The sequence below is a fragment of the Macrobrachium nipponense genome, chromosome 5 (genome assembly GCF_015104395.2).
Source record: "Macrobrachium nipponense isolate FS-2020 chromosome 5, ASM1510439v2, whole genome shotgun sequence".
Taxonomy (NCBI): Eukaryota; Metazoa; Arthropoda; class Malacostraca; order Decapoda; family Palaemonidae; genus Macrobrachium; species Macrobrachium nipponense.
In genome coordinates, this window is record NC_061107.1 from 109983354 (window position 1) to 110006002 (window position 22649).

Genomic DNA, 22649 nt, shown 5'->3' on the forward strand with positions numbered 1-22649 from the left:
TATCCGTCTTTTTTCTGGCCGATTTCTCCAGCGTGTCCCGAAACAACTTTGGTTATGGATAATATGCCTTTCTCTAAACCCTGGAAGGTGCAAAAGATGGTTTGTTCATGACACTTACCTGCCAGATATATATATAGCTGTATTCTCTGACGACCGACAGAAGTTCGAAACTCCCGGCAAACGCAGTGGTCGGCTAGGTGGTTAGTACCCATTCCCGCCGCTGGGAGGCGGATACCGGGAACCATTCCCATTTTCTATTCAGATTTTCTTCTGTCGCCGGTCGGTAAACATCTGTTTACAGACCTCCGCTTAGGATTTCGAAAACTTCATTTGTCACTTGAGTATTTGGATTGTCTTTTGGTTTCGGACTTGGCTTAGTGATTTGGCATACGCTATTGTGGTTTGGATTTTGATTTTGGCTTTGATTTTTCTTAGAATTGAGATGTCTGGATCTAGTTCTACTAGTTTCAGAGTGTGTGGTGTAGAAGAATGTAAGGTGAGGCTACCAAAAGCTTCGGTAGATCCTCACACAGTGTGTGTGAATTGTAGAGGGCATGTTTGCTTGTTGGATGATAGGTGCAAAGAATGTGAAGTGTTAACTGATGTCGAATGGAAGGCGTATGAATCTTACATTCATAAACTTGAGCGTGACAGAATTAGGAGGTCTTCCTCCAGGAGTGCTTCTGTTAAAAGTCAAAGTAAAGTTGCTCAATCTAACATAAATGTAGAACATGTTACACATAACCCTATAATTTCTCCTTCAGATAAGGAAGTGATTGTTACCGAAGGGAATGCCCTTTCTACCATTTTAGAATCGATTCGGAACCTTGAATCGAAAATGAAAGTGCTACAATCTAATGTGCAAAAGTGTAGTGATAATGTTAGTGCCCCTAGTGAAGTGGAGGGGGCGTCAGATCGGTCCTATAATGCCTCCAGGTTGAGACCTCTGTCGGACTCCCAGAACACAGGGAATGGACATGTCGAAGGCCGAAGGAGGGTTACGGGAATTAAACACCGGTCTGGCGTCCCTTCGGCAGATCCTGAAGAGGCATCCCAGGCTGCCAAAGATTGTGCGCAAGCTCGAACCTTGAAGGAATGCTTCTCTTCCTCCGAGACGTCCTCACCTCACCGTGGGTGGGAATCTCGGAAGACCTCTCCAACTGAGAGTGGTAAGGAAGACGTAAGGTGTCGCACGGGCGGCCATCGTCTTTCTCGCCCTCTTAGGAAAGGTCTTACGGAAGAGTACGCAGCCTCTCCAAGTGAGAGTGGTAAGGAAGACGTAAGACGTCGCACTGGCGGCCATCGTCTTTCTCGCCCTCTTAGGAAAGGTATGATGGAAGAGACGCTTCATCGGAGATCGAGAGCGTCCTCCGCCTCGATTTACACTTCGGTCTTCTCCGGAAGACTTCGAAGACAGTATCCCGCACAAGAGATTTAGGACGCTTTCTGAGCGTCCTGATTCGAGTCCGGAGAGAAGGAAGAAGGCGTCCCCTCGCCCATCTTCTTCTCAAAGGTTCATTCCATCATATGGTTCTCCACCATCAAAAAAGACCCTCGAAGCGATTCGTCAACAGTTGGATACGTTTTTCGCCAAGAAAGAAGAAAGATCATGTAGTCGTAAAAAAGATCTTTGGCTACCTGTCAAGAAATCTAGACGTTCTCCTGTGGCTTCTCTTCGTTCTTCGTCTTCTTCTGATCCGTCGCCTTCTAGACCTCATCGACTCAATCAGGAAAGCGCAAGCAGTCCTGCTGAGAGAGTCTCTAGAAGTATTGGCGGTAAAGAAAAGACAATAGGTGCCGCACAGGCGGCCGCCGTCGTCTTTTCCCAGAGTCGAAGAACGTTCAGAAGGATCGCTCAGAAATAGAATTGGGAGGAATTGATCTTGGCTTACAGGAAGAGAATATTCAACAAAAGAAACGCTTTGCTAACCAGGACGCTCGTAAGGACGCTTCTCGGGACGCTCGGGGTCGGAAACGTCGGCTGGAGAGACTTCAGACGCACGATATTAGTTCAGAAGAAGGATATGAAGATGAATATGAGGACGTTTTTGAGGACGCGAGGCGTAGTGCTAGTAAGGACGCTCGTTGTCCTTCATATCAGTACGCGTTCCAGGACGCTTTCCAGGACGCTTTCCAGGACGCAAATGAGGACGCTTTCCAGGACGCAAATGAGGACGCTTTTGAGGGCGCTAGGCGTCCGATGCATAAAGTCACCCTGAGAAGAAAAGAACAGGTCGCTAGTCAGAAGGTTAAGCGCCATATGCTTCAAGGTAGTAGGAACTACAATATCAGTGCTCGTCAAGAGAAATCGTATGACGTTAGTTTGGAAAATTCGGAGAGAAAGTCAAGGTTAGGAGAACATAGCAGACTCTCCTCTTCAAAATTGATTTCAAACACAAGACCTACGGTTCGAAAGGGAGGTGAAACTTTGGTTTCTTCTCGTTCGATTCAGAATAAGACTATGTCTCCATTAGAAGATAAATCGTCAAGCGAGGCTGTTTCGGAAGAGGAGGAGGATCCTACAACCTCATCCTCTGTGGATTATAAGACTTCGACTCGTCTTTTAAAAGATTTGTTTCCTGAGAAGTTCCGAGCTCCAGTTCCTCTCTCTCCACCTTCGCAACTAACCTCTTCGAAGGCAAGGAAGACTCCAAATTTTGTCAAAATGGCCACCTCGCTCTTGACTAAAAGGGCTTTTAAAAGAATCCATGATTGGATGGAATCCAAAAAGACAAAGGGCAAGACTTCTTTTGCACTTCCCCCCACAAGGCTTAGTGGAAGATCGGGGAAGTGGTACGAGACAGAAGAGGAAGCAGGTTTGAGAATCCCCGCTTCCGCACAAGGGGATTTCGCCAACTTAGTGGAAGCTCCTAGAAGATCTTACCTGGCATCAGCGAAAGTTTCGTGGACAATGTCGGAGATAGATCACCATCTCAAAGGCCTTTATAAAACTTTGGAAGTTTTTAACTTTCTAGATTGGTGTTTGGGCGTCTTGGATGTTCAGTCTAGAAGCCCAGATTCCATCTCATTGGAGGACTTAGCGAGTATTTTGTCATGCATGGACAGAGCAGTAAGAGATGGCTCCGACAAACTGGCATCACATTTTGCGTCGGGAGTCCTGAAGAAACGCGCACTCTTCTGTAGCTTCACAGCTAAGTCAGTGTCGCCAGCGCAAAAAGCAGAATTGTTGTTTCGCTTTCCCTTTAATTTTCTGCTCATCTTTTCCACAATCGATGGTAAAGGATTTATCAGTAAACCTCCAAGAACGAGCGACGCAGGACTTATTGTCTCGGTCTTCGAAACGTCCTGTTGATCAGATGTCTTCAAGAACCACGCAAGCTTCTAGGAAGAATTATAAGCCCTTTCGTGGAAGAGCCTCTTCAAGAGCTGCTGCTCGAGGGAGGAGTTTCCCTAGGGGCAGAGCCCCCTCAAAAACCAGGGGAAAGAAATGACTTTTCGGCCCTCCAGACACCAGTCGGGGCGAGACTGGCTCTCTTCGCTGAAGCATGGAGGATAAGAGGGGCGAACTCTTGGTCACTCGAAGTGATCGAGAAAGGTTACAAAATCCTGTTTCTATCGAAACCACCATTAAGCATAGAACCAATAGACCTTTCGCCCTCTTATCAGGATTCAAAGCAACAGATCTTATTAGACCTTTTGGATCAGATGTTGGAAAAGAGAGCAGTAGAAAGAGTTGTGTCACGGAACTCTCCAGGCTTCTACAACAGGCTTTTCCTTGTTCCGAAGCACTCGGGAGGATGGAGACCTGTCCTAGACGTAAGCAGGCTGAATCTTTTTGTAAGGAAAATAAAATTCAAGATGGAAACTGCACAGTCTGTTTTAGCTTCCCTGAGACCAGGAGATTGGATGGTGTCCTTGGATCTCCAAGATGCCTATTTCCATGTTCCGATACATCCTCGGTCCAGGAAGTTCCTCAGATTCGTTCTGAAAGGACAGGTCTTCCAATTCAGAGCTCTCTGTTTCGGGCTGAGTACAGCCCCTATGATATTCACGCTTCTGATGCGAAATGTAGCAAGATGGCTCCATCTCTCAAAGATAAGAGTCTCACTCTATTTAGACGATTGGCTTGATCCAGTCCACGTCAACAAAGGAACAGTGTCTGGAGGACCTACATACGACATTACAGCTGACGAAGGACCTGGGCCTTCTGGTCAACTTCGAGAAGTCCATCTGATTCCCACACAGTCCATCGTGTATCTGGGGATTCAGATGGATTCAGTGGCTTTCAAGCATTTCCATCCATAGAACGTCAGCTAAAATGCTTAGAGAAAGTATCGGTCTTCTTAGAGAAGGAAATATGCTCGGCGAGGGAATGGATGAGTCTGCTGGGGACCATTTCCTCGCTGGAGAAATTTGTTTCTCTGGGAAGGCTGCACCTCAGACAGCTTCAGTTTTTCCTAGCAGACAACTGGAAGAACAAGAAAGACCTAGACGAGATTTTGAGAATCCCTCAATCGATCAAAGAGCATTTGAAGTGTTGGTCCCGATCCTCCCGTCAAGCTATCGGAAGGGATGTCCCTCAAAGTTCTGAGCCCAGACCTAGTGTTGTTCTCAGACGCGTCCATGACGGGCTGGGGAGCAACACTGGGGGAGGAAGAAGTGTCAGGCCTCTGGAGAGGGGAACAGAGGTCCTGGCACATAAACCTCAAGGAGCTAGAGGCGATTCGTTTGGCACTTCAATGCTTTGAGTCATGGATTGTGGGACGAATTGTACAAGTCAACTCGGACAACACCACGGCGCTCGCATATCTCAAAAAACAGGGAGGAACTCTATCTCGCTCCCTGTTCAGGATAACGAGGGAAATCTTACTTTGGGCGAAGCTGAGAAATGTAACAATTCTAACGAGGTTCGTTTCAGGACAGCAGAACGTTCGTGCGGATCTCCTCAGCCGTCAACATCAAATGCTTCCAAACGAATGGACTCTCCATCCAGAGATTTGCAAGGAGTGGAAACTTTGGGGACGCCCACTGGTAGACCTCTTCGCGACAGCAAAAACGAAGAGGCTTCCTATTTACTGCTCTCGGTTCTAGACCCAGGAGCAATAGCAATAGACGCCATGCTTTGGAATTGGAAGGGGATGGATCTCTACGCCTTTCCTCCATTCAAACTCCTGGGAGAGGTAATAAGGAAGTTTGCGGCGTCGGAAGGAGCAAGTATGACGTTGATCGCCCCCTTTTGGCCTGCAAGCGACTGGTTCACAGAGGCCATGTCATTTCTGGTAGATTTTCCAAGGACACTTCCAGAAAAAATCGATCTACTCAGACAGCCCCACTTCGAGAGGTATCACGGAAACCTCTCCGCTCTGAGTCTGACTGCATTCAGACTATCCAAAAGTTGGCCAGAGCGAGAGGTTTTTCAAGATCGGTGGCAAGAGCTATTGCCAGCGCTAGAAGAACATCTTCCCAAGCTGTCTACCAATCGAAGTGGGCTGTCTTCAGGAGTTGGTGTAGAAGGCAAAATATTTCCTCCTCCACGACCTCTGTGAGCCAGATTGCTGATTTTCTCTTACATCTTAGAGATATAGACAAACTTTCAGTGTCAACGATTAAAGGCTACAAAAGTATGCTGTCAAACGGTCTTTCGACACAGAGGCTTGGATTTATCAAATGATAAAGATCTTCACGATCTATTGAGGTCCTTTGAAACATCAAAAGCTCCACGAGACAAGATTCCCTCATGGAATTTAGATGTTGTCTTAAAGTTTTTAATGTCAGCCCCATTTGAGCCTATGCACGCTGCCTCTTTGAAAGATGTTACTTGGAAAGCTATTTTCCTAACCGCTTTGGCAACAGCTAAGAGGGTTAGCGAAATCCAAGCTATGAGTAAACATGTGGGTTTCAGAGAACACAATGCGGTGTGTTCGCTGAGCCCCTCGTTCTTAGCGAAGAACGAAAACCCATCCAACCCCTGGCCTAAAAGCTTTGATATCAAGGGTTATCAGAGTTCGTCGGACGAGAGCCGGAGAGAGTTTTGTGCCCTGTCAGAGCTCTCAAATTCTATCTGGAAAAGACCAAACAATGTAGAGGCCCGTCAGACAACCTGTGGTGTTCGGTCAAGAGGCCGGAATTACCAATGTCTAAAAACGCACTGGCGTTCTTCTTGAGAAACACCATCAGGGAAGCTCATTCGTCCTGCACGGATGGTGATCTTAAACTGCTAAAAGTTAATGCTCACGAGGTTAGAGCGGTAGCTACTTCGGTGGCTTTTCAGAAAAATATGGCACTCAGTGATATCCTGGGTGCCACATTTTGGCGAAGACAACAACTCTGTGTTTGCTTCACATTACCTCAGAGATGTGAGGCGACATATGAGAATTGCTACTCGCTTGGACCATACATTTCCGCGGATACAGTATTGGGGACGAGAAGCAATACGAACCCCATCCTTTAGAAAATGGATGTGTGTGATTTTAATTAGGGGTTTGTTTTTTACGGTCGTAGGGTTGGCCGCTTGAGGCGGTCTTCCCTTTAATTAGCCTTAAAGTTATGGGACTAACTTTAGTGAGGCTAGGTTAGGTGGTATTTATTATGCTTCATTGTCTTCAGTATGGTCAATATGGTCTAGTCACATTGTGGTCACGCTCCCGTTGACAGATCATCTAGAACTATCCAGCTATACAGGTCACTACCTTGCTGGAAATTCTAGTTAAGAAAAGGCGGGCTTGGGTGACGTAATCACGAAGTCAGCTATGCTAACAGGTAGGGAACCAAGATGTCAATCATCTGCATGTGAAATGTTTCCAAAATCCTTCTATTCTGTCCCTTCCCACCTCCAATGGTGGGATTCAGCTATATATATATCTGGCAGGTAAGTGTCATGAACAAAATGATATTGTCATGATACAATAAAGTTTGTTCATACTTACCTGACAGATATATATAATCAAGTACCCACCCACCTCCCCTCAGGGGACAGTGGTAAAGAAAATCTGAATAGAAAATGGGAATGGTTCCCGGTATCCGCCTCCCAGCGGCAGGAATGGGTACTAACCACCTAGCCGACCACTGCGTTTGCTGGGAGTTTTGAAATTCTGTCGGTCGTCAGAGAATACAGCTATATATATATCTGTCAGGTAAGTATGAACAAACTTTATTGTATCATGACAATATCATTTTTGTCTCCCTCTGCTAAGAAGGCTTTTAAAGAGATGTCTAGATGCTTGGCCTGCTGAAGAGGGAACAAGGCAAGACCTCTTTTTGTTTTCCGCCTTCTCAAATCTCCAGGTGGAGATACTTGTCATGTTATGAAAGAGGCTCCTTCGTTGGGTGTTTGCGCTTCTTCACAGGGAGATTTTTCTGGTCTGGTAGACGCAGCCAGACGCTTGTCTTTTTCTTTGGCAGAGATTTTTTTTTCTGCTTCATAGTTGGTGCATCTTCTGAAAGGTATTTTCAGGGTATTTGAAGTGTTCTACTATCTCGACTGGTTCATTGGCACTGTGGCCTGCAAGATTAGGTCTTGCCCTTTCCTTTCGGAGAACCTCCTGGCAGATTGGATGCATTTCTCCCATGTATTGATAAGGGGATTAGGGACGGTTCCCATGGCTTGTCCTCGTTCCCATGACTTGGCCTCTCTACACATTGAGAACACTCAAGAAGAGGGAATTCTGGTGTTCTTACAAGTCGAAGGGCGTTACTTCCTCACAGAGTTCAGCTCTGTTATTCTCCCCCTTAGAAAAAACACTTGTTTCCCAAAGCCACAGTGATAGGAATTGCTTCGGATCTGGTGAAGAAATGTATGCAGGATCTCCTCTCCCAGTCTTGCAAAAGACCAAGAGATCCTCCAGCATTGGTTTTGAGGCAACCTCTTCCCTCAAGAGGCCAGCCCTTTCAGGCCAGACAGAGATCCTACGCAAGATCAAGAGGAAATACGAGGTTCATTTCTAAGTCCATCAACAAAACTTCTTCGAGGGGCTCTAGCAATTGAGGATGCCATTCTCCTCACGAGTGTAGGAGCCAGACTACTAATATTTTGGGAAGTTTGGCAGAGAAAAGGGGCGGAACCTTGGATTATCAAGGTTCTGAAGGAAGGCTACGTTATCCCCTTCCTCAGTATTGGATGTCAAGGTGGGACAAGAGATACACGGTGGTGGAGTCGTGTGGTTTATTCCGTCCTCAATTACATACTGACTCCAGTTGCCGTCTACAACTGGCACACTTACTTGGCGTCTGCTCATCATGGGAAAACGTATCTTACCAATGCAGGTACTCCATCACTCAGGAAGCCTCCTTTAGTCAGCACGCCAGTCGTCTTAACGTCTTCTTCAAGATCAGAGAGGTTTTCGGCTCTAGAGGACGCAGTAGCTTCTCTTGTAAGAAAGGGAGCAGTAGAACTCGTTCAAAATCATTACTCTCCAGGGTTCTACAATCATCTCTTTGTAGTCCCCAAGTCACTGGGGGGCTGGAGGCCCATCCTGGATGTCAATGCCCTGAATGTCTTCATCGTAAAGATGAAGTTCAAGATGGAAACAAACCAAACAGTCCTGTTGACCATTCGCCAGGGAGATTGGATGATGTCCATAGATCTTCAGGACGCATACATCCATGTTCCCATACACCCCAAGTCAAGGAAGTATCTAAGGTTTGTGTTCGAAGGGGCGATTTTTCAATTTTGCGCCCTTTGCTTTGGACTGACGATGGTGCCTCGAATGTTTACCAGGGTAATGACTCCCATTGCGAAATGGCTCCACCTTCAGGGTATATGAATATCCTTGTATTTAGACAACTGGCTCTTAAGAACCCAGTCAGAGAATCAGTGTGCACAGGACCTCAAAAAGACTCTCTTTAGTGCAAGAGTTAGGAATACTTGTAAACTTCCAGAAATCTAAGTTGATTCCCACTCAGGAGATTCAATATTTTTGAATGACCATAGTGACTCAAAGTTTTCGGGTTTTTCCGACCCAGAAAATTCTTGTATGAGAAAGATACAAGAAATTCTGGCCTTAATGAGTCCTTGGCCAACAATTGGATAAGTGCTGCAGTTCCTTACATTGATGGAGCAGTTTGTGTCTCAGACCCTTGCAATTCTATCTGAAAGCAAGCTGGAAAAGGAAGGAGCTTCCAGACTCGTATGTTCTTCCTATAACACAGGAAATAAAAGAGGTTCTTCTTTGGTGAAATTCAGAGAAAAGTGTGTTGGAAGGCAAGTCTCTCTTTCAACTGAACCCTGACCTGAACTTCTTTTCAGACACATTGGACCTAGGATGGGGAGTGCTTTAGAGCAAAGTGAAATCTCAGAAGTATGGTCCGTAAAGCACAGATCTCTGCATATCAATGTGAAGGAGCTAAAGGCAATACACCTAGGCCTTCATTCCTTTGTATCAGAAGTAGAGAACAAGACGATAGCAGTCTACACAGACAACACGACTGCTCTCTCGTACATCATAAAACAAAGAGGGACTCGGTCTTTCTCTCTTTATGAAGCGGAAAGAGATCTCTTCATTTGGGCAGAACGAAACAATAAGTGTTTAGTCACCAGGTTCATTGTTGGAAACAGGTCCTGCCGATGGAATGGACGTTGGATCCTCTGGTCTGCCTAGACCTTTGGAAACTGTGGGAAAAATTGACAATAGACTTGTACGCCACATCTCGGAACTATCGTCTCCCTCTTTTTTTTGCCAGTTCCAGACCCACAGGCGTGAGCAGTGGATGCTTTCTTCTGGGCTAGTCGGACAAGGAACTCTATGCTTTCCCTCCATTCAGCCTGATTTACGAAGCTATCTTCATGTGTAGGAGAAGATCTTCTAGCAACGTGTATCAGAATAAGTGGAGAATCTTCAGAGATTAATGTAAGAATTCTAACATCTCTTCTTCTAAGACACTGTGATGCAAATAGCTGATTTCTTGCTTCATTTAAGGTCAGTAAGAAACCTGTCTTCCTCTACCATCAAGGGCTATAGGGCCATGTTAGCATGGGTGTTCCATCACAGTGGCTTGGACTTGTCCCCCAACCCAGACATCTCTGATCTCATTAGATCGTTTAATACTTCTTATCATAAAGATTCTCTTATAGTGCCTTGGAATCTGGATATTGTGTTAAAGTGGTTGTCTGGGTCTCGTTTTGGACTTATGCATGAACTTAGTCTGAGGGACTTAACTAGAAAAACTCTCTTCCTTGTGACCTTAGCGACTGCTAAAAGGATTAACGAGATTCATGCACTTGATAAGTAAATAAGCTTACAAGAGATAGAAAAAGAAAGGGTTTGTTTTTCCAAGGTCTATTTATACGGTATATTTTGTCAGAAACATGGGAAAAAGCTAGGTAATTCCCTCTTGCAGAAAGTTTTCAGTTTCAGGTATGATACTTCTTGTTTATAAGCATATTGAGAGTCTTGTTGTGTGGTGTTGATAAGTAAGGGAGAAGAGTTACTGTTTTACACCTCTTGAGTTTTTATCTGCACTTATCTGGATTAAATTCTTATCCAACAGGGTGCTCTATTAATCTGCATACGTAATCGAGAGATAAGTGTACTGTATCATTTGTATATTATTTACTGGTGCAACAGTTGCAGGTGTAGTTAAGTCTCTACATATGATAAATGAAGCTTCCCTTAGTGTCAGTTGTGACATGGAACAGATTGGTAACTGGAGTAGTCAGTGGGGCCTGAGGTTGAACTCCAGTAAAACAAAAACATTATTGATTAGTAGATCTCATACTGATTTTCCACCCCATCCTCACCTTCAGGTGGATGGGTCTCTTCTAAACTACTGACTCATATCTTGCTTTTGAGAAACATCTGATGAAAGTTCAGCAAATGCTGCATGGAAGTTAGGTATTGTACATAAAGCCTCATATATATTTATAACATAAAATCAGTGCAACCTGCATTAGCTCATTTTCTTCCTTTCCTAGAATACTGTTCCCCAGTGTGGATGTCTGCCTCTGCCAGAGATTTATCTTTTAGATAGAGTGGTTCATGGTGGTTGGTTTGTTTCCTAACATTAACAGATGACTTGGACATCGACCATCAATGGATGGCCTCTTGCACATCAATTTTTCTTAAGTTGTATTTTGATAGAGATGTTTCATGTTCACAAATAATCTCTAATCCTCTTTTCTGCTGTAAGTAACCAGATTTGCTGAACAACAGCACCAGTATGCAGTAAGTGTGCCTCTGTCAAACTTCTCAGTTCCAGAGGTCCTATTTCCTCACTGTTGGCCTGTGGAACAGCCTCCCTGAAGATCATGTGCAGTTGGAACCTCAAAAATTGAAATGAAGATACAATGCATTAACTACCCTCCTTGTATTTTATTATGTATTTGCTTCCATTTTTATCTTTATTAATTTGCTAATTTGTTTTCTGTTTCCGAATAATTGATATCTTTCTGTATTTCCCATAGCCTTCTGTTTCATCATTCAAATGAACAGAAGTTTGTATAGTTCAACAAATTTTACATAGTCGTTTTAAAGTTATAGGTATTAAAGGTTGATTTAAATATTATTGAAGGCTTATGTATTGTGTCAAAATAATCATAAAATATTGTATGAGTAAAGTATACTTAGGTTTTGGATTTTCAGTTTTTCATAAACTTTAATCACATTTTGAATTGCAATAGTGTAATAATCACATTTTGAATTGCAATAGTGTAACTATTATTACTTTTTTCAGACATATTTTCCTGGGGTTTACCAAGTGTGGTCAGTTTGTTTTGTCATACACTCATTCTTGTGATACGGATGACCATACACTACAAATAATGCACAGGTTAGTGTGTAAAGTTAATTGGCAGATGTAAAAGGTATAAAATTTTTTTAGCAAATTTTAACATTTCTTAGGTATTCAAATCAGAACTGGTATACCTCAGCACAAGCTAGAAACATGATGTGTAATTGAACCTTAGTAAAAGATGGTTAGTAGGTGGGGGAGTCAGGAATTATAAGCCTGCACTTTTGTCCATGGCAATAGGGACTACGTAGAGTGATTGAGGTGGGATTATGATAAAAGGTTGTTTTTGTATACCTATGAAAATGCAAAAATACTTTGGAGTTTTATATAAGTAACTTACCAAGTAATTACGTAGCTGTTAGTTTCTACTCTTACAGGAGCTTGAATTAAAAAATTCATGGTAGCATTTAAATTTTTTAGTGTAGGTTACCAGTCCCAGGGTGTTTGCAGCAGCTTATTTGCCAGTCCATTGGAGTTCCAGATTGAAATGATCAAATTACTAGGTACAGAGGGGGAGAAATGGATGCTGGATTTATTAAAGGCTATATGTGAAGAGGAAGAAATACCAAGGGACTGGGAGGAGAGTCTAATGGTGATATATATATATATATATATATATAATATATATATATATATATATATATATACAAGTAGAAGGGAGATGTCATGGATTGTGGTAACTACAAGGGAATTAAACTAACAGAGCATGGATTGAAAGTTTTAGAGAAAATACTGGATGAGATTATAAAGATCGGGAAACCGTAGTATCGATTTATGAGAGGAAGAGGGACAGTGGATGCCATCTTCATAGTAAGACAGCTACAGGAAAAGATGCTAGAGGGAAACCAGGAGCTTTATTGTGCATTTATAGTCCCAGAAAAGTTGGTTATGCCGGTCGAGATGATATATAAAAGAACAAGCACAAAAGTGATAACAGCAGTTGGGAAAGCAGAAAGCTTTAAAGTTAGTGTTGGATTATACCAGGTCAGCATTAAGCCCATTTTTGTGCTGGTCATGGATGTGTTGAGTGAAGAGATCAGGAATGAAGAGCTGTGGGAGTTGTTGTATGTCGATGATTGGGCGATTATGTACTGCCGAAAATGAGGAGGACCTCCAGAGAAGTGTTGGAGAGTGGCAGGAATCTTTAAAGAGGGGTGGCTTAAATTAGGTAGAGCTCTCAGCCAGGCATATCCCAGGCAAACTGAATGTGGTCGCAGACAAACTCAGTCGTTGGGATCAGGTCCTAGGCACTGAGTGGTCGCTTCATCAAGTGGTAGCAGACAAGCTTTTCCAGGTTTTGGGTAGACCTATGTTGGACCTTTTCGCGACTCGCTTCAACAGGAAGCTGGAGATATTCTGTTCAGTGGTCCCAGATCCTTTAGTATTGGCAGAGGATGCATTCCAACATCCCTGGGACAACCTGGAGGTGTATGCCTTCCCTCCGTTTTGTTTGATCCGTCAAGTTCTGAACAGGCTAATGAGTTCACAGGGTCTCAGGATGACTTTGGTAGCCCCTCTGTGGCCTCAGGCTGAGTCGTTCCCAGATCTGCTGTAGTTGTTGTCAGAGGTTCCGAGGGAGATTTCCCCATTGGTGACATCTCCTGTGTCAGCCCCATGCGGAAATGTTCCATCAGTCAGTAGAATCCCTGTCTTTTCATGGTTGGAGGCTATCAAGTTTCTCCTCTGAGCTAGAGGCTTTTCTCAAGGACAGCAGGGCATATGTCCAGCAGTTGTAGAAACTTGACCTCCGCAGTTTACCAAGGCAAATAAGCGATCTACTGTGATTGGTGTCGTAACAGGGTTTTTCTCCACTCGCAGCAAAGAACAGACTTTTAACCTTCCTCAGAGACGAGAAACGTTTGTCCATTTATGTCATTAGAGGCTACAGCGCGGCCCTGAGTTTGGTGTTATGCCTTAAAGGTATCAACATCTCTTCCTGGGAACTTTCCTTGCTAGTTAAGGGGTTAGAGCAGTCGAATTCTCCTAAAGAGCTCAAGCCTCCAACGTGGGATGTTTCCTTGGTTCTCAGGAGCTTCACTGAGTCTATATGAGCCCTTGCATCGCTCATCTAATAGGAACTTCACGCTCAAGGCAGTTTTCCTTCTGGCCTTTCCACGATCTGAGCTATGAGGTGAAGCACACCAGGGATTGGGGATTGTTGTCCTTCAAATTTGTCCCGAAATTCGTGGCCAAGACCCAAAATCCCTCTGTGCACGATGACAGGTTCACTTCGTTTTCCATTCCATCACTGAATGACTTGTGGGTGGTGATGCTCAAGAGCGTTTGTTATGCCCTGTCTGGGCCCTGCATTGCTATATTAAAAGAACTTGGCACCTTAGACCAGACTTTTTGTTAGCACAGGCCGTACAAGAAAGAGGTGTCTAGGAATACTATCTTTTTGGATATGGGAAGCCATCAGACAGGCATACTTGTCTCTTGATGATTCCACAACCACGTCTGTGCAGGCTAGAGCGTATGACGTTAGAGGTATTGGTCCCTCTCTGGCTTTCAAAAAGAACTTGGCTGTACATAGAGGGCTGAGCGCTGGTACTTGGTTACGCCAGTCCACGTTCGCCTCTTTCTATTTTAAGGATGTTGCCCACAGATCTGCAGACACATTTTCCCTGGGTACTGTGGTGGCTGCCCAACAGGTTGTGTACTCATAGTTGCCCCTAACAGGGCACTTTTGTATCTTTCCTAAGATGATTGTGTGGATGAGAGAATGAGTGAGTTGGCTGGTCTCTTTCTTTCTCTTGTACCTTTCCTTCTTCCTTCAGGCTGGTTAAGGAATAGACACATCATTTGCTGGACTGGTCTGATACAATGAGTAAGGTAGTCATACTGACAGTGTGGTCGCTTACTATGCAAATGTCAAACCCTCTATTCGGTAGCATATGCTCCACTCCTAGGCAAGGAGGAGTTGAGAGTAGTACAAACCCTGGTGTGTTGATTTGCTATTAGACAGTCAAAGTTTTTCTTTGTTTCCCTGTACAATGGTTCTCCCATATATCATTGTACATCACTCAGGGTCTGAGTGGTTAGATATTAATTTATCTAGCTTCCCAACGGGCTTCAGACCCTCTCCAGAAATCATTTTTTTTGGAAGCTGGACTGGTGGGTAGACCCCCAGCCGGTATAGGATGTCTTGTACCTCCCTCCAAGTATGAGTCTATCATATTGTTAAGACCGAAGATTTGTTCATGTATGAACAAATGACAAATTTTTTAAGACAATTTGTATTTTTCATAGCTATAAACCTAAGGTCTTAACATTATACTGCCCGCCTCTAGCTGCCCCCTTGTGTGTTGAGACATCCTGAGTTAGGAAAGGCTGATGCATGATCGTAGATGAATGGTCTTCGACCATCCTTCACCCGATCTACCCGTGCGTTGCCGGATATCACAATATTCCGTGCTTTCATCTGTTTTTTTAACCTGAACCAGCTAGGCACTAGAAATTATCCTTTTTGTACATGCAACTTCCCCGGCAGATATATACTTAGCTTATGTCTAAGTATATATCTGCCGGGTAAGTATGTACAAAACTTTATTGTATTCTAACAATATCATATTTGTTAAGACCTCAGGTTTGTAGCTATGAAAAATACAAATTGTCTTAGAAAATTTGTCATTTTTGGTGAGCAGTAGGGAAGTTTGAGACAGAATAGTAATACCAGAAGGAAGAGGTCCGATTATAAAACAGCCAGAAAAGTTTAAATACTTAGGATCTACTTTAAGCTAAGAGGGAGGATGCGAAGCTAAAGTTGGCAGTAGGTTAAAAGCTGCATGGGGGAAGTGGAGAGAGATAGCTGGAGTGGTGTGTGATAAGAAAATGCCAATCAAGCTAAAAGTCAAGATATAGTATAACACAGTGACAAGAGCATTGTTAATGTATGGAGCAGAAACATGGGCTCTAAGAAGAAGAGAGGAAATAAAGCTTAAGAGAACAGAGATGAGAATGCTGAGGGGGATTATGGGAGTATCACTGCTGAGAGAATGGGAAAGGATGAAATAAGAAGAAGGGCAGGCTTAGTATAGATTACAGAGGTGATAAGAGAGTCACGATTGAGATGGTATGGGTATGTGTTGAGGATGGATGATGAGGAGAGAGTGAAGAGGGCTTGGGAGGAACCTATTAGAGGAAGAAGATCAAGTGGGAGACAGACTTTGTTGGCAAGATACAGTGGAGGAAGATATGGAGAGAAGAGGTATGGTGGAGGATGATGCCTTTGATAGAGGGGAGTGGAGAAGGCACGTCAGGCAACCGACCCCTTAATTTAGGGATAACAGTGGGAAAGAAGAAGATTTGCCGGATATATAACCAGATTTTGGTGAAGTATTATTTCTGATTTTGAGTAGCATTCAAGCTTAACAGCTTTCAGGATCAGTTTGTTCCAATACAATATACAAACCCTTAGTCCTTTACATTAGGAATTACTTTCGGCGTTGGCTAGAATACGGTCATTAAATTCTTGAACAAGGTGGTTAGGCAGTAACTACCGTCTGGTAGGCAGGTAGACCTGCTTACCTGAATGTAAACTCTCCACTTTGCTTTCGGACATCTTCTGATGAGGACTTATGTTTGTGAGCACTTGCTGATTAGCCGTTAATCACAATTTTCTTGGTGGGATCTTTAATGTGTTATTTTGAATGGATATGTATACGTATAATGTGTTTGATATTAATAATTACTTGACTTTAATAATTAATATTAAAAGCCTTTTTTTGTGATAGCCTTGCAGGCCGCCTTTCGGCTTTGTGTTAAAGGTTGGCGGCAATGGTGTGCCAACAGCCTTATTACATATTTCCGCCCTTGAACATTAGGACGAGACATGTATTCATCCGAAATTTACACTTATGCTTGAAATTACTGAGGGGAACTTCAGAGGTTTGTCCTTTGTTTTTTCTGGTATTTTTTCTTCTCCTCAGTAGTGTTGTAGTGCTTATGACAGCACGTAGCCATTAATATAAGTCATATCACATTACCGTGATTCATATACATACATCGAGCTACAAATGTCCTTTAATATCTAATTCACTCTACCTAGGAATTAATATATTTTCATATATGCGTAACCGAAGGGGAATTTTATTAGGCGGTAGTAGAATTGGTGGCGCCCAGGCGCGAACCCAGGACACCTTACAAATCCAGGAACGTCAGTGAAGCTTTTACCCACTCCACCACTGCAAGAGACTATAAATTAATGCCGTCTCTCACCCTCAAATACCTTTCGCGCTCAGGTATTCGCTGATTTGGAGCCAGCATTAACCCACCTCGATCTCGGTAGTGTTGTAGTGCTTATGACAGCACGTAGCCATTAATATAAGTCGTATCACATTACTGTGATTCATATACATACATCGAGCTACAAATGTCCTTTAATATCTAATTCACTCTACCTCGGAATTAATATATTTTCATATATGCTTAACCAAAGGGGAATTTTATTAGGCGATAATAGAATTGGTGGCGCCCAGGTGCGAACCCAGGACACCATACAAATCCAGGAACGTCAGTGAAGCTTTACCCACTCCACCACCGCAAGAGGCTATAAATTAATGCCATCTGTATGGTGTTCTGGGTTCGTGCCTGGGCACCACCAATTCTATTATTGCCTAATAAAATTCCCCTTCGGTTAAACATATATGAAAATACTATATTAATTTGCAGAGGAGTAACGAACGTGTTTTGAACGGAGTGAAGGCACTGGTAAGGAGCAGTCCAACCCCACCAGGAAGGACGGAAGGTGGCAGCAGGAGGTGGCATGGAGGTAATGCTGGGAAAGTATCCCAGGCTAGCCCCAGTGCCGTGCGGGACTGTTATGCAGTTCCCGAGAACAAGGGACACCTTGTTGTCTTGTTGTGAGGGAAGGGATGCAAATCCTCACCCTTGAAGTAGTACGGGAGTAAGATGAAAACAACCTGTCCATCCACGAGTCAAGAATGCTGGGACAGAGAGAGGTCGACCAGAGCCTCTCCCCCTTGACCCTGTGGGAAGGGGAAAGTCCAATCCTACTTCTGATCACGACCTATTGAAGAGTAGAGGGATGGTATTAAAAAGGTGAATAGTGCAGAAGTTCCCTTACCTACCGCAACCCGTGAAGGACTTCCCGATACCTGCCTATAATATGGATAGGATGAAGCGATGTTAGAATTAGGAATAGCTGATAGACGTCTGATGACAGCCAGCAACCCAGTGAGAGAATCCAGGCGTGATGTGAAGAAGATACAAACAAACTAATAGCATCAGTAGCAAACCGCCGGCACCGCTGCTGGCACTAATAGAGCTGCTGACCTGTGAGCAAATTGCATAGAAAACGGGAACATCTCAACCGTATGGCAGAGAGAGAGGGACAGTACAGGATAGTGTCTTGGGCCACTATGGGGATGTAATGAGAGGATACCCTTCACACCCCCGGAGGTGGGAAACCCCGCCCCGCCTAGAAGCCGTCGTGATTGGTAAAAGTTGTCACTGATAGTAATATTAGCATTAGTTCGACTGCACAATGAATGAATTGTGTAGCCTTTAGTAGCGTAATCAATGGCATGTTGTGTTAGGGGAATGCAGATAGGGAATTTGTAGAAAGTAACATTAGAAAAAAAGTTTGTATAAAAGAAAAAAAAAAGAAAAAAAATCTATGGTTCTCTTAGGCCGTGTTCTGATTATAGTTAAAGTATCACGAGCGACAATGCATTCCATTTGTCCCAATCGAAGAATTGTAATTAAGATTTAAAGACAGAATTTTTAACGTAAATTCATTAAAGAGCTTGTCTGAGTAAAGTAGCGAGACTGATATATTTGTTGAAAGAGTAGTCAGATTCTCATTGGGAAAGAGAAGTAATTTTTAAATTTGATACCAAAGTGAGAACAAATTGTATTTTATCCCTGATACAGAAATCTCCTTAAGAATATTAATTTCTCAACAAGATAGTAGGATCGAGAAACTGTTAGAGTTTGCTAATGTGGGGATTGATCATATAAAAAAAAGTAATGATTGGCAGATCTTCCAAAGAGTACTGTAAGGCACAAGCCAGAGAGAGAGAGAGAGAGAGAGAGAGAGAGAGAGAGAGAGAGAGAGAGAGAGAGAGAGAGAGAGAGAGAGAGAGAGAGGAACTGCGACGCATACAGTTAAATGTTTCAGTTACACCTGTGGGCGAGTCATACACAAAACAGAGGCAAGTGAGTCTGCTGTTGTGTGAACATGTTGAGCGAGTGCCATGGAAGTGTGCATGTATTGAGTGTCTGTGGGTTTGCTAGTGTGAATGGGAGTTGACTGACAAGTCACACTTTTCTGAACATGCACGAGATAAATGCTTAATAAAAGAAAGAAAAAAAAAGAAAAAAGTAACCTGTCGTGCCACCCCCCGTTCCTTCCCTCTTCGATAAAGCAAACCATCCACATAATTTGTAAGTGTGTGTAAGGTGCCTTGCGTAAGCATACCAGTGCGAGTCATGAGTGAATGTGTCCCGTCACAAAGTGAACAGAGAATATCATAAAAACATGCTGATGCACTTTTGTTTCATATCAGTTATTGCTGAAAAATTGATGTTTAATTTTCTAAACATTTTGTTACAGTTCCAAGCATATCATGAGTGAGTCTTTGTATTCATAATTGTGTTATTTTTGTTGCATTATTAATTTTATTACATTTCAAGTAATATTAAACATGTTATTGCAATGCATCTAATTTTTGTTCATTTCTATTGATACCAATTATACAGTGTCTAGAATTTCATATCATTGTCAATGCTGTTTTTACTTTGTCAGAAATTTATGATCTTCCATCGATGATGATGTAGCAATGTGAGATTATTTAAAAAAAAAATGAAAGTTATTTTTGTGAGTAATCTTTGATTTTTTATCTTTTGTTTCTTGTTTGTATTGTGTTGCAAAAGGAATTCAGTAAGTTTTGTTATACTTTTACCAAATTTCTTATGAGTAACGTTTCATTTTTGACTCATGTTATGTGAGTTTTTGTGTATGAATTTAACTTCAAGTTGGAGCTGTGACTATATTCATTGTTTTATTGACATTATTGAATGTGAACCTAAATTTGTTTTTCTTTATGACACATTGTGAGGCGTAAGATTAATTTGTTGTGAATATATATATATATATATATATATATATATATAGATATATATATATATATATAAATATATATATATATATATAGATATATATATATATATACAGTGGGCCCCCGTATTCGCGTTCTACGGATTCGCGGACTCACTGATTCGCAGATTTCTCTCTGGACTATATCTACCCATTTATTTGCAGGGGATTTGCCCATTCGCGGGATTTTCCGACAAAAATAATCACTAATTAGTGTATTTTGATGTTTATTTTCATGACTAAATACATTTTTATGATACAAAAATGATTTACTAATTTTCAAATATTAATTTTGATTAATACTGTAATAGTAAGTTTAATAAGTTTAAATAATATCACATAATACAAATAATAATTCTCTCTCTTCCTCTCATCTCTCTCTCTCTCTCTCTTCTTCTCTCTCTCCTCTCTCTTCTCTCTCTCCCATCCTCTCTCCTACAGAGATGTATGTTTTTTGTATGAAAAATTAATGATTTACTATTTTCAAATATTAATATTAATTTATACAGCAATAATATCAATTCATTAAAGAAAATACAATAGTGAATTAGTAAGATTTTAGTTTATAAGTTTAAAAAATTATGGAAGAATGAAGGAAATCCCAGTCTTCTTTCTCTAACTCCAGGTACTGAAACTGTCAGATATATCATGTTATGTGACAGGAGGGGGAGGAGCTGTTGTGTTGTTGCCATCAAGTGCTCATGAAATTCCCCCCCCCCCCCCCCCCCCCACCCCCCCCTCTCTCTCTCTCTCTCTCTCTCTCTCTCTCTCTCTCTCTCTCTCTCTCTCATTTACTGAGACTCAAGATTTTTTATAGTACTTGTACTATATGTTTTTAATACTTTCAAATAATAATAATAATAATAATAACTGTAATTACAAAATTCATATTATGTGATAGTATTTTAAAGAAATACAATACTAATCTATCCATGTCACTTTTAATTAAGGTTAACTCTCTCTCTCTCTCTCTCGTTTGCCACACAAGATAATAATGTGTCATAGTGGTAACTCCCTCCCTCTCTTTCGCTGGAAGCATTATAAGTATTTTTTGAGAGAACAGAGAGATAAACTCTCTCTCTCTCTCTCTCTCTCTCTCTCTCTCTCTCTCTCTCTCTCTCTCTCTCTCTCTCTCTCTCTCTCTTGCCGAGATGTTTCGTACTCTTGATACATCTTCCGGACTGAAAAAGCAATTTGAATGTACATTTTTTTTTTAATGTGGTTTCTTTTGCTTTTTAAAAGACAAAAGAGTCATGGAAACCATGATCATCTTCCTGATAAATATAACGCCGATTTGTTTGTGTTCATTTTAACTAAATATAAAAAATATCAAGATTAAATAAATTTTTTTTCTAACTTACAGAAGGCTAATGTACAGTATACATTAATCATTTGTTAGTTTGTAAGTGGACTACCCTTTTTTGCAGGGTCATGTGATTACAGTACATTATTATTCTTATTTTAAACATGGCTATTTTGAATTTTATTATCACTTATTAATTTTTTATGAACTCTGCAGGTACAGGTTGCATTGGTGGGTATTTGTACCTTATGCACCTTTGCGAAAAGTTGCCGAAGTGATGTTGTTTGGTGATCAAGATCTACAGGAAAGTTTATGTGAAAATGTATTTATTTCTGTTTGTCAGTGGCCAAAGGATATGTCAAAGATTTTTGTTTACGGTTGCAGGTAAGTTATATTGTGTTGAGTTAGTAAAGTTATTTTTATTTTAATGTGATGTTATAATACGTAATGAAAAGTCAGGGTGATGGATGTTGGTCACATTATAGGATGATTACAGTTTGAAATTATTCGTTCATCCTCTGGAGGGCCATCAAAGAAGATGGTCCTTTTGTACTGATTCACTTCAAATAAACTTAATTTTTTGCACTTAAGCAAATTTGTACACTTGCAGTAAATTAAAAATAATTGAGTGCTTTTATTGTTATAAACATGTACTTTCAGAGATATGAATATACGTATATGCTTTCAAAATTATGTTTGAAATATTTTTATATTTTATGAAACTTATGCCATGAGAAGGTTGATTGCAGGCAGTCCCCAGTTATCACGGGGGACAGGTTCCATTCCTAATGATGTGACGATAACTGAAAATCTGCGATAACGCGCCAATAACTAGAGATCAGCACATGTTGATGCCAAAAATCAAGTTATCATTGTCACTAGACAAGCGCTGCGAAACTCGATTGTTTATAACCAGGGACTGCCTGTACTGTAACTTTTTTTTTTTTTTTTTTTTTTTTTTTTTTTTTTTTTTAAGGAAAGGTTCATCCTTGTACTGGGTGCCATTAGTGAACTACATTCAGTGAATGTTCAGTATAGACTAGTGTGAAGAAATGTGCTTTAACCTTTTGAACATCATATTTGCAGATATGTACTGTTCATGTAAATTCTCACGTCATCATGAAGTGCAAGCTTATGATTTATTCCTTTTACCACATCTTGTGTTTAGTCTTTTAGACACAAGGAGTTTCATGGCTACAACCTAATTCCCTGGACTGTTGTAACATCTTTGCCATAGAATGCATACACAAAAGTTTTGTATAATGGAATTATTGTAAAACCAGCTGGAGTATAAAGTACAACTCCAGACAAATTTTGACAATTTTAGCTTTCAAATTAATGATTTTGAATATTAATTCACTCATTTTTATGTTCCATTATGGACTATATCAAATAATTGAATGACAAATATAACAATGCTAAAACTGTTATCACTGAGAAGACTTGTTACTGATGTCACCATCATCATAGTCATCATCTTATTATATGCCATCATTACTTCTTTCACCATGAGCTTGGATGTTTTCTGGCAGCAAATTAATG

At 41.6% G+C, this 22649-nt stretch overlaps 1 protein-coding gene across 1 annotated transcript in view; it reads left to right on the forward strand.

Moving 5' to 3' along the window:
• The window catches only part of LOC135215584 (uncharacterized), a 237011-nt gene that overhangs the window by 25935 nt on the left and 188427 nt on the right, over nucleotides 1-22649 (forward strand). The window contains exons 3-4 of the mRNA XM_064250453.1: nucleotides 11629-11724; nucleotides 21324-21491. Coding sequence (XP_064106523.1) covers nucleotides 11629-11724; nucleotides 21324-21491 — 264 coding nt within the window. The remainder of the gene's footprint in view (nucleotides 1-11628; nucleotides 11725-21323; nucleotides 21492-22649) is intronic.